At 35.4% G+C, this 12092-nt stretch overlaps 1 protein-coding gene across 3 annotated transcripts in view; it reads right to left on the bottom strand.

Moving 5' to 3' along the window:
- Positions 1 to 12092, bottom strand: part of LOC107222126 — a 53772-nt gene that overhangs the window by 34122 nt on the left and 7558 nt on the right. For 2 of the 3 annotated variants that reach the window (XM_046730907.1, XM_046730909.1), the window contains exon 1: positions 3812 to 4172. The exons of the other annotated variant lie outside the window; for it this stretch is intronic. In XM_046730907.1, the coding sequence (XP_046586863.1) occupies positions 3812 to 3848 (37 nt within the window). In that variant the 5' untranslated portion in view covers positions 3849 to 4172. Of the gene's footprint in view, positions 1 to 3811; positions 4173 to 12092 lie in introns of those variants that run through there. 3 annotated transcript variants of the gene reach the window in all.

Raw genomic sequence — 12092 nt, 5'->3', positions numbered from 1 at the left:
TTTAAGTGTGTACGGACACACTGATATGCGTATTTAACGTGAAACTTGAAAACTAACAATTTCATTTTAATTATGGACTTTTTTATATCTCCTCACTTGTGATTAAGAATTTGACCACTAGTACCGATAATGAATCACGTAAAAACGTAGATATCTGCAATAGAGCTTACGTAAGTTTATTCGATTTACCAAGGCACGTAACGCTATTGTATTATTGGAGTACATGTAATAATGCATATGCTTTTAATATGTATGTATATTCTATGCAACAATAAATACTCAATGTGCATTTGTATGATGGCAGCTAATAAATTGGGACAAGTTTCTCAACAATGGGGGTGAGACAAAAGCGGATAAATGGGAAGCACAATAAAGCACCTTGAGATGTGTTTTAAATGATTAATTGAACGTCACATGCGGGTTACTCTAGTGCATTGCTGATACTGCTATTGAAACGATGTTACATCACATGAGTTAGATTCGATCTTCGAAATCCCCGCGAGGTAGGCATTCAAAACCAGGATATCTTGCATTGTGATAAAAAAAAATAATTTCAAATTTCCAAAAAGGAAAGTTTATTTTTGTGAAAATTTGTGTGTTCGTCTAGTGAACAGTTGTACGTCTTAGTGCAACGAAAAAAATGATTTGACGAGTTCAAGAGGTTTGGTCTTTTGGGATTATCACTTTGAGTTATTAACCGTCGGTAATTGAAAAAAAAATTCAAATAGTCACAATACACTGAAATGACGAAATGGTAGGTAAAAGAAAAAAAAAAAAGTTACTATAAATCTTAACTCTGCGTAGTTTACCGAATGATTTTCCATTCATACGCATTAATTTTAAAACTTCTGCAATTTTTTTCCGCACGCTTAAGGTCTTACGAAATTTCACTTCAACGTTGTTAGTTCGTATGATTGATTTTATTCCTGAATAAGTTCATTGAAAAATTTCACCAAGTATGAAGATAAAAAAAGATGAAAACGAATTTGCTAAACAAATTGATAATTCAAAGATATCGAGGAGAATGGTTCAAGTTGGACTTTTCAGCTTCATCTTCAAGTTATAAATCTTGAAAATTGCATGGTTATTTTCATTTAATAATTACGTGACACGTTTGTTCCCAAACATGAGTTTTTCCTCTCCATTTTTACTAAACGAATTCAGCTTTTTATCTATTCTATTTTGGCTGTTAAAAAGCTGTTTATTTCAACCGAACTCGATATTTATAAGTTGACTCAATTCGACGCAATCATCTGCCCGCCTCGGCATTCTCTAATAACAATTAATCACCTACATCTGTTATTATCAAACAAATGGGCGAAGATCTTTAAGAATAATATGTGTACACCTTCTGCACCTTGAAGTACTATTTAGCACATGCCAGATCATTGTTCTAATTGTAAGTATGAATTATTTATAAAACGTTGTGCTAATTGGTGCCAAACGAACGGAATGCTTATTTCCTCTTCACCGCTCAGGCATCCTTTTCTCTCTTCTCCGCCATTCTCAAATTTCGATCGGATATAGGCATTATTTGTTATAGCGTCATTCAGGGTTTGAAGAGTATCTTATTAACGCTTTTAGCAAGTCTCTCCGTTTTTTCTACCTTTCTGGCTTTGTGTTCTATTTCATGCTAAACATTCATGAAGAAAAAACAAGAAATAACTGAATGTTTACTACATGCAGCTTTTAATTAGCATCGGGGATCCCAGTTTTTCTTATCTCACAAAAATGATAAATGTCAGATAACGTGCAGAAGCTCGATACTGCAAATGTAAGCCGGGCGTAACGCGTAATCGTTGTTACTGTAATCATGTCGAAAAAATATCCTTTGTACAATTTAGAAAACTAAGTGCCTGTACTTGGAAAAGTAGCACAACTTTTTTCGTCAAATATTCGCTGTTTGTGGTCTTATTGGAGGCCATCCATGAATGATGTCGCGATGAATTCCACATTTTTCACACCCCCCTTTTTCATCAACGTGAGGTTACAATATCCTATTTTATTATTCGTCTCCGTTTGTTTAACACAAAATGTCTGGAGGAACATTTTTTTTATCACAAAAGTGAATATGGATATATTTTATACATACTTATTGCCTACTGAAGTAACATAACTGGCATATAAATGAAATAAGAATGCCTAACATCGTGTGCCACGTGCAGGCTTTTTAAAATTGAATAGAACAATATACGAACATAGTAGAATTTTTTTAACTCACATGAACATTATTTGGTTAGAAACGGGCGAAATATTTTCGATTTTTAAATTCTCATTATAATTTTTCGTTCTGAGGATTTACAAAGTATCAAAAATCAAATCCTGCTCAATGGATAGAGAAAATGTTTATGTAATCATTGACATTTGAGTGACAATATTTTTTTGTTAAGAACAAAAACATTCGTTCTCAACTATTGTGAGAAAAAAATTTTCAAATCTGCCAAAATTGTCCTCAAACAACATGGGTAGTAACGTTTTGGACATACTTTTTATCTCGAAGTGGGAAGATGATAAATTCTCAACCTATCGAACGCGGAAAGTGCTCAGTTAAGGTTGAACGCCTTTAACCATTGGTATTATACACCATGTAACAATAATAGACGAAATAGCATTGTTGGAATGACCAATCAAAAAAGCTGCTATATGCTATAGCGAAGATATACTTTTCATAAGCTTGTGACGACTGCAATCGCTATAAATACATTGTAAATTTTTAAAGAATGGTCGAAAATCAAAAATTGGATATTTAATTCTTGTATAGTGATAATCTGCAAAACAGCGGGCAAGATAAATTTTTCACTTCCGATTTAGAAATTATGAAATTTTCACTTCAGATTCGTCATCAGCGACGTCGAATCCCCCGGAGTAAAGAAGTTCATGCCAAAATATTGAGATGAAAAATGTGCAACTGAAAGGGTCAAAGCTTCTGAAGTATCACTAATGACAGAAAAACCTCTAAAATGGTTTGTCAATTTCGATACTGGAACTCAGCAACGGCTGATTTTATTTCGAAGAAATCTATTCGCACAAGAGACTTAAAAACGAGTAAAAAAAAGTTATTACAGCTCATAAATGGTTCCCAGAACTATGGTTTGGAAGCTACAGATCGCTGGATAATTTATACTTGCAGCTTAAATATATTGCTTCTTTTCTTATGTCTTGGTTCGTGAATATAAGCGGCACTTCATACTTCGTAAGTAAGGCTAACAATAAATGTACCTGTCGCCGATTCCACAGAAATGATCGGCTGTAACGCGCACAAGGAAAATGTTTGTTCGCATGTGTGGCAGAAATTTGCGGTTTCAGGGTGTAACATAAGCCGCGGCTGTGTTCACTTAGTACAACAACACTTCACACTCCTGCTTATCGAGAATAGCCTTATACAATTGCGGCACGTACTTAGGTGCGATCTTATTTCTTGCGATGATAACTACGCTCCTTCGTTATAGACCATGAAGCTATTATGCATAAAATGCTAGTATTATACAACGACGGAGTTATTACATGTATTATGAAATTTCAGCCTATGACACAGTTGCAGCATCGCGTAAATAGAAAAAGAATAAAAATATGTCTTCGACTTTGTCTATGTAGCGGTAAAAGATTATAGAATGCGAACGCTTTGTTGAAATTATAGAAGACAAAAACGAAACAATTTAAATACAAGTTGTAGAGTATTGAATAGAAATATGGGAAAATGTATCGCTTGGTTCTTGACGTTTATCGCAGTAGCTTTATAATTCTCATCAATCCGAAAAATAAGTTTTCATAATCTATAACCAATAAAGTTTTCCAACAATTATCTGCTTACCGATCATGATGATTTTTTGGAAAAATTTAACAACCATTTATCAACTGCAGAACGTCGGGACGACGAAAAGTTCGACAATATTGTCAATCGGCAACGAAATGTCACGTCTGGTAATAATATCAGCGGAACTATCGTTTTTCGGTTTCTTTGAATACACTCACTACGTCACTTAAGCACAAAAATATTGCAAAGAAAAGTTGGCACTTTTTCACAACTGGGATAATCAGTGGGTATCGGTAGAAAGTGCAGACTGATTTTTAAAATATAAACAAGCGCGTGTGTTGTCTTAATAATTGAAGGATATAAAGAGAACTTTGCTGAAACTAACGCAATATCGTCCACTCGTCCCCATGGTTCGTTTGCGAATGCGTCGCCGGGAGCTGGCTAAGCAAACTGATATAGTTCTGACGGTTCCAATTCGACCACGTGCTACGTAATTGTGTATACATACATCACGTGACCGCAAACGGGTACCAACGTGCTGCAGGTCGAATAAACTATGCGTAATGCACACGCGCACGCGCATACCTCACATAATATGTACAGGCAAGCGTGTGTGGTTATATCGTACAATAGAAAACTCACGCCCGCGAAGTAATCCGAAGCAGTTTCAAGTATTAAAACGTAATAACAGGACGGCCAGAAAACCGAGACAAGGTTAACGTATTATACGTATGGATTTTCCAGTAGAAATTATGATTAACCCTTTCATTCACGCTGGGACGCTCAGCGTCACACCTTTTTATTTATTAAACTATTTTTTTACCAACAGTTGCTGAGTTTTTTGATTCCACATGGTCCCTAAAATGTTATTAAGTCTAAAAAGAAATACAAAATTTATTTATTTATTTATTTATTTATTTATTGTACGAATAGCACATGTAACAAATGGTCAAAATTCGTACTTTTCCACGAAAAAAAGCATTTTCTGCTAATCTATCACGAAAATCCGAATTTCAATTTTTACACAAGCTTAATACGCACTAAAAAAATGTTCTTTTTTTTTTTGTTTGTCCGCCATATTGGATCCGCGATTTTGGATTTTCGAACTTCGAGTTCAGATTCATAATCAGCGACCCCAAAAGTCCATGAATGCGATATTTCAAGTGAATCGCATTTAAGGAAAAATGCACGAATGAAAGGATTAATAAACTAATCGGCTAACGTGGCCAGCAACATTATAATGAATTTTACAATATTCAACCGACAATGGACATAAACGTTGTTTTTCACGTTTTTTTTTTTGTGCAATATTTTTCACTGTTGAAAAATCATTAACATTATAAATTCAAGGGCGATACTCGAGATAGGATGATTGTATTTCAGTCAATATTATTAGTATTCTACAATTGGAAAAAAATTCTAATGATTTTCAGGAATAATTGCAACATCGTGGCATTGTGTTCTACCTCAAAGTCGATATTTTACATCTAATTTAATTTTATATTTTATATTTTATAACGATTTATATATTTTCCCGGTAATGATTGCCACTATGAAACAAAGCTAATCGATTTCTTTCTTTCAAAAACTCTTACTGAAACTTAATGATTGTTATATTGATAAGTTATCTCAATTTTGTGATATTGTCAATTCTTCTTACTCTCCTTATTGACATTCCATGCTTTTTTCAATGTTAGTTTCGGAATACAAGTTTGGAGTTCCTCATCGAACAATACAGTGATTGAGTTGAAAAAATGACACGGTAATCGTTTAAATAGCGTGTGGAAACAGAAACATGGTCTCAGAGTTTTGTGTATATGTTGGATTTCTGTTAGCTATTTTCCAAATAAAGGCTCTGGATTCTTTTATTCAAATTTTGCGAAGTGAAATGTTACTATTTTGGAGTGAAAACTGAGCCACTTCGATGGGAGTGAGATTTTACTCCAGAAAACTTTGAGAACATGTTAATTTTCTAAATATTTCTTTTAGGTTCTTTGTAGTAAAATCTCACTCCTGTGATTATAGCACGCACCTTTGCGACTAACGCTGCAAACTTCACGTCCGTCGGAAATCACCCACTTCCCGCACTTGTAACACAATAAACTACTTCAGAAAATTACAAAATACGCAATGTTGCGGAAAAGTGAGCACATCCTCTAACTTGACATTTGATATCTCCGGTTCCATTTATCTTTGATCGATGAACGAAGGCGTACTTTCGAGCGTCAGGAAGTGACTTTCGTGAAAAAACTATAATTGACTGAAGAAGTGGATAATTCAAATTGTTATAAACGATTCAAATGCATCAACATTTTATCCATAAATTTTGGTATTTTTTTAATTATTTTTTTAAAAATAGAAGAAATCTTTACTAAAATCTGTAAGAGATATATATTTGTCAGGATTGTATCTCAACGGATTATATTTAAACTAGTTTTCAGCTGATAAAAAAAATTTTCTATTGTCTGTAATAATTTGAATTTTTCATGCTTTCGGTAACTTACATTTGTTTTATGGGAGATGCATACTTACGCTTCAAAATTCGTCTTCGTTCATTGCTTTGTGAATGGAATTGGAAATATTTATTGCTATCATATCACCTTCTAACTTGTGAAAAAAATAAAATAGTCTGAATACAAATTTCATTACTCCATAATGAATGAAATCGTAGATATAATCGTTAAGTAAGACGGCTTGCTCACTTTACACATACATTTTCTTGAATAGTGGAATAGTTTATGTACCTGCTTCACTTGGCGACACCTTCACACCAATGAAACAGAACAAGCAAGGTTGTGCTAAATTCTTACAAATTAATTCTCCGAAGCCAAACGTACCAACATCAAATATTTCAAATGTTATATCTCAAATCCCGATAATTTCAATTCACAAAATAGTTCTTTTCGTGGCACGTGCGCATAAACTAGGGATATTTGTCGAGTGTAAAATGCCGCACGAGCCGAAGGCGAGTTAAGAAGTTCCTATGTGCGCAAATGCAGCGGAGTGACACAAGATTTCTCATCTGGTCCGCGGAAGTTTCCGTAGTTCCATAATGAAATACTAGTATAACAAGAAGAAGCGAAACTAGTTCATGTGTACCTATACCCTGCAATTAGTGGAAGGAAACGACACATCATAGCAGAGAACCGAAGAAAATTTACACACATGCTTACAATCTTATGCGTATAGTTGTAGGGACGCATAATCTGTATCGGTAAATCCAGTGTATGTAGCTAACATTGATTACAAGATACAATCAGAGTTATGCGGTTTGTTAATTAACCTTGTCTGGACCGTTTTGAGGTCAGATATCGTATGGTCACGGAATTTTATAGCACTAACAGAAATATTCCAACGGAGGAAACTACAATCTGCAATTGCACCGGATTTGTTCTCGGTTTTTTCCGCTTCGCTCAGAGCTTTGAACATGATATGCCGGGTTTTCCGCGGTTTGTCAGAGGTTTTATGAAGCATCTATTTGTTCATGTATACAAGGCTGCACATGAGTATGTGCATATCTTACACTATGACTAGGTATACTTTGAATAATGAGTTCATTAGGCGAGCGACAGATTTGGACATTATACGTGCATGACATTCATCATCACCGTAGACACCATCATGTGTGGATACAGCGCAGATACCGAGAATTTTTTTCAGGTCGCAGGAATATGCCCAGGAAAGAACCCCCATGCCTATAGAGTAAAGTCAATTTTCTTTTGAAATTGTCGATGCATCGTACATACGTAGCTAATATTTTACGTGTGAAAGTCACGTCCAGTTAATTATATTTCTGTCATTATTTTTGTTCGTTTGGTTGCAAATATCGTGTGTTTAGCGAGACACGATGTAGTATCACATTGCACGATCAATGTTACTATTCGGTAAAACTGAATGTTTATAAATTCTTTGAAAGCTAGGGATGATGATATTTTATCCACACCACGCTCTATAGCTAAAAGAAGATAGTTATTGGCGTTATTTTCTAGCATCACAAATTGGAAATCCATCCAAAGATGAAGGTAACCCGAATTAATTTAAATTTTGCAAATCCGACCTTAGGTTCGTGATTAGCTACCCTAAAAACCTCACGGTACTAGTTTTCATTCAAATACGTTCATACATACTCAAGATGTCATAATTTTAAATTGATTTTCTGGATTTCAACACCTGCTTGTAAAGTTTGATTTGTGAAGCTTGTGGAGCATGCGTAAGGTGGTCTATTTCCGAAATGTGTAGTACCTTGACGCATGCGCACAACTAAAATGGTCGATCTGACACACTAAGGCTTCCGTTGGCGCGAGCGCATTTTCGAATAACCGAATCTTACACGTTGTATCATTGAACGTAAATGAATTTACACGAAGTTGGAAAAAATATCGTGTGTCAGACGTGCGGGTGGGTGATATTCGACTCGTACGATTCAGCCCTCGCCTTGGATTATGCTGCGTTCACACTAGTGCTCGTGCGAAAACTTAGCACTTGTATTCGTGTGAGCGCAGTACTCGCTGTTGTGGCAATGTTGCCAACTCGGATTGTCGTAATCCCGGTAGGGTGCTTGTCAAATTCCACCAAAAGCCATTAGACTCGTCTGCACTATTTCTCATCAAAAATCACCGAACTAGCTATATTTTCCACCAAAAAATAACAACATCAAACTTCAAAAACCGAATCCTACAAACCAATCAAAAAGCGTACAGAAAACCCAACGAAAATGAGTATGCTAGCAAAGCCATTTTTATATGCTTATGTTTTATGATAAGAAATATTGTATGTGATGTTAAATTGGATAACCCGAATGTGAAATTCACAGATTATTTTTTTTATGCATACGAGTTTTTATGTCGCCTGTTTGGAGTTTGTTCATTTGCGGTTATATCTTGATGTTGGGTTTGTTTATTTGAGATCATATTTGACTTGATATTTGGGTTTATGTCCGATTGTAGTTTTAGATTATCTGATTTCCCGATGAACCACTGCTTTGCGGCTGACGCTGCTAACTTCACACTTATCGGAAGTCGCCCACTTTCCACACCGGTAACACAATATACTATTTCACTTTTCTTGGCCCCCATCTACAGGAATCCAAAAAAATCTTGTATCTTAGGATGATCTACGTTCACGTGTTCATAAGTATAGAGTCAAGAATATAAATAATACTGCACACGTAGCGTCCACCTACAGCATGTGGAAGATGCAGCCTGGAGGCTATAAATATTTCCAATGAAACAGAAGAAGCTGTTTATTGATGGCTGCAACCGCCTCGGACTCTGTATTGGAGGAAGAGATACGAGTGCTCCAATTCTCGAGAGAAGCTTGGCTAACACGAATATGGATCTGAACAAGGAACTTTTCCGCTTTCGATAACAAACGGTCATCTTGCTATATTTACTCATGCTGCATAGTTGAAATTCCGAGTTTGGTACTTCAGGTAATGCGTCGCTGCACCAGAGGATATGCCGATTAAACGAAAGTTACCTATAACATGTACTCTATCATTTTCCCATGTAAAGTGCATAATTATAACTCGCCTATCGCATATATACACCATGTATACTGATAAAGAATGGTCATTACGATTCTTTACGGCGTACGAATGCCGGAGTTATTTTTTGTACCTCACAATCATTATCTGCAGCGGTATTGAGTGCCCGGATAAGAAAATATATTTCACAAGTTAAATTTTAACACATATGTAATCGGACATCGATAATTATAGTGTGTAATGGTACAGTTGCAATTATCATGAAGTGAGGACAAAGATAACTAAACAATGAACGCAAAAAGTATATGAAGTAGTATATATGTAAGTGTTTTCTGGCGTTCATTATTTCCGCATGCGTCATAAATATCCCGTGGAACATTTGTATATAATAAAAATTGAAATAATTCCCGAATTCCCAATCATTTGCCTTAAGACGAAACTTAGAATGTAGGTCAATCCGAAACAACATTTCAGTTCTCAGTTATATATTCTCAGATTAACCGCTAAAACTTTGTCATTTTCATGACTCAAGGCGGAAAGTAGGAGAAAAAAGTTGACGCGTTGAGAACTATTCACTGAGAGAAAAATTTGCGCATATAGTTAAAAATCTGTATAGTTAAAATATTATAGTCGGAAAGATAATTTTTATAGTAGAATTTACTCAAATTATCGTTTGGCGCACTATAAACAAAATGTTAATTTTACCACACACTTCTAGTTGATCCAAGAACGTCAAAGGGACTATAATAATCGTACAATTAACTATATTTTTTGTTATAATGTTCACCATACACAGATGTCCATCAGGATTGTATTCGTATAGTGCCGTGAGCTCTGTTCTATAGTCTTCGATAGTATGGAGTATGGTTCAATTAACTAATTTATAATCAACTATTTACGGATAAGTATTTAGACCACACGAGATGATTCCTGCAACATTTGTCAGAGTTGAATGCCCCATATATAGTTTGACTCGACTTAAATATGGTTAACGCTAATACAGTAATTATTCAGACAAGATCCTAGGAACATAGTTTCAACAACTAAACATAAGCTATTGAAAATATTTGAAAATCTACGACACATTTACAACACAAAAGTGTAGTTGAATTACAAATTTCGTGTTATAAAGTGAATTACTAAGCATTCTCAATAAATGTGCATTATAATTTTGTCATTTTGCTTAACTTAGTTGGAAACACGCAAAAGGGTATTTTGAATTTACTTCATTGCGCAGTAAATGTATCAGGTATATTTGGAAATTTCATTTACGGTACTTGGAATTTACTAAAAATTCTGCTGAATTCACTTGATAAATGGAATAATCTTATTGATCAGTTTTCAGTGACTGTACCCGTCATGTCCGTATGGGCCGTACATTGTATTATCGATCAAATAAAGTCGTAGATTCTCATAAGGTAGTTTGGCGTAGTAGATAGGGTGCCCGACTTATAATCCGAAAATTGCGAGCGAAAGGGGTTCGAGCCCCGGTAAGGAAAAGGATAATGCGCTAGGTTTTAATCTGATAAGTTGTCAAAATGGTGTCTGCGCTCACGAAAAATCATTGAGATGAGTTATCTACGAGTTCCTCATCTATTTTTTTCATTCCAGTTTTACTGTACATTTACGATAAAGCTACTCAACTCGTATAGTAAAAGTTAACAAACTGTAATCTACAATTTCTGTATTGAATTTCCAAATTATAAATCGAATAACGATAAGCTTATCACGTTTATCGCACTAATGTTTAAACATGGTCAGGTCTTCATTATTATACCGTTAACCATACAACTTTTGTCAGATGTAACGATAAGTTCATAGTTCGGAACAACATAATGTAATAAGTTGTATTAACTATAAATTCGTATTGTCCCCTGAGCACACTATTTTTCATGGTAACGACAACCACAATTTTCTCTGAGTGTTGCCGCGGTAGAGAATTTTCATTGCCAAAATTTAAAAACTCGTAACTGCAGACTGTCTAGTTCTATATTATATTTCTAAATTTTTGTTCGCTGACACATGTGCTTACTAGGAATGATAAAAAATAATCGATTTTCGATTAAATCGACTATTTTTTCCCCGTTAATCGAGTATAATCGATTATTTTGCAAATTCGATTACGCGATGCATTGGTTAATTTTAGCTTACTAACCATCGCTAATGCTTACACTCCAATGGATCAGTCTTCCCTACATTGAAGAGAGAAACAGCCTTAGGAACGCTAACTTATCGCTTCAAGAAGACGCTTCGGAGCAACGTACCGCGTGCGACTCGGTAGTGACAACAATAAAAGACCACTGATCCAGAAATCGGAGTTTCTGAACGGAAGGTGTTTCCGATATTGACATCTGACACCAATTCGCGAATTCTCCCTTAGGTGCATTCCCTTCCTATATGTGTTTTCACATTTGGATTGTCTCCGCGTATTTTGAGCAATGTCGGTTGCACGCAGATATCTTACATCCGACATAGGCATACAGCGATTATTTTATCCCGAGTAGCGAATATGGCCACTAATTCCTGGTTTACACGCTCTGATTATATTTGTGCGATAATAATTCAAGGTACAATTATTGCAGGGCATCATACACTGAGAGGTCGACTACACGATCTGATTGAACTTCGATAAATAGTCGATACTCGACGCAACCGCTCGGAAACATAACCTTTTCACGTCTATTAACTGTGAGTTTCGCGAAGAAATCGATGAAAATATTCGGATATTCTCCCCAGTTTTACAATGATGACAATCATGGTGTGAAAAAAGATCCTGATTTCGAAAATCTCTGCTCGTACAAAGCGTACTCCTGAATCTAGAAGGATAACTAACCTCTACTAGCTTCTGTTCCG

Source organism: Neodiprion lecontei, chromosome 2 (genome assembly GCF_021901455.1).
Source record: "Neodiprion lecontei isolate iyNeoLeco1 chromosome 2, iyNeoLeco1.1, whole genome shotgun sequence".
NCBI classification, from domain to species: Eukaryota; Metazoa; Arthropoda; class Insecta; order Hymenoptera; family Diprionidae; genus Neodiprion; species Neodiprion lecontei.
The sequence above is the reverse complement of the archived record's forward strand: the minus strand, read 5'-3'. Positions and strand labels throughout refer to the sequence as shown.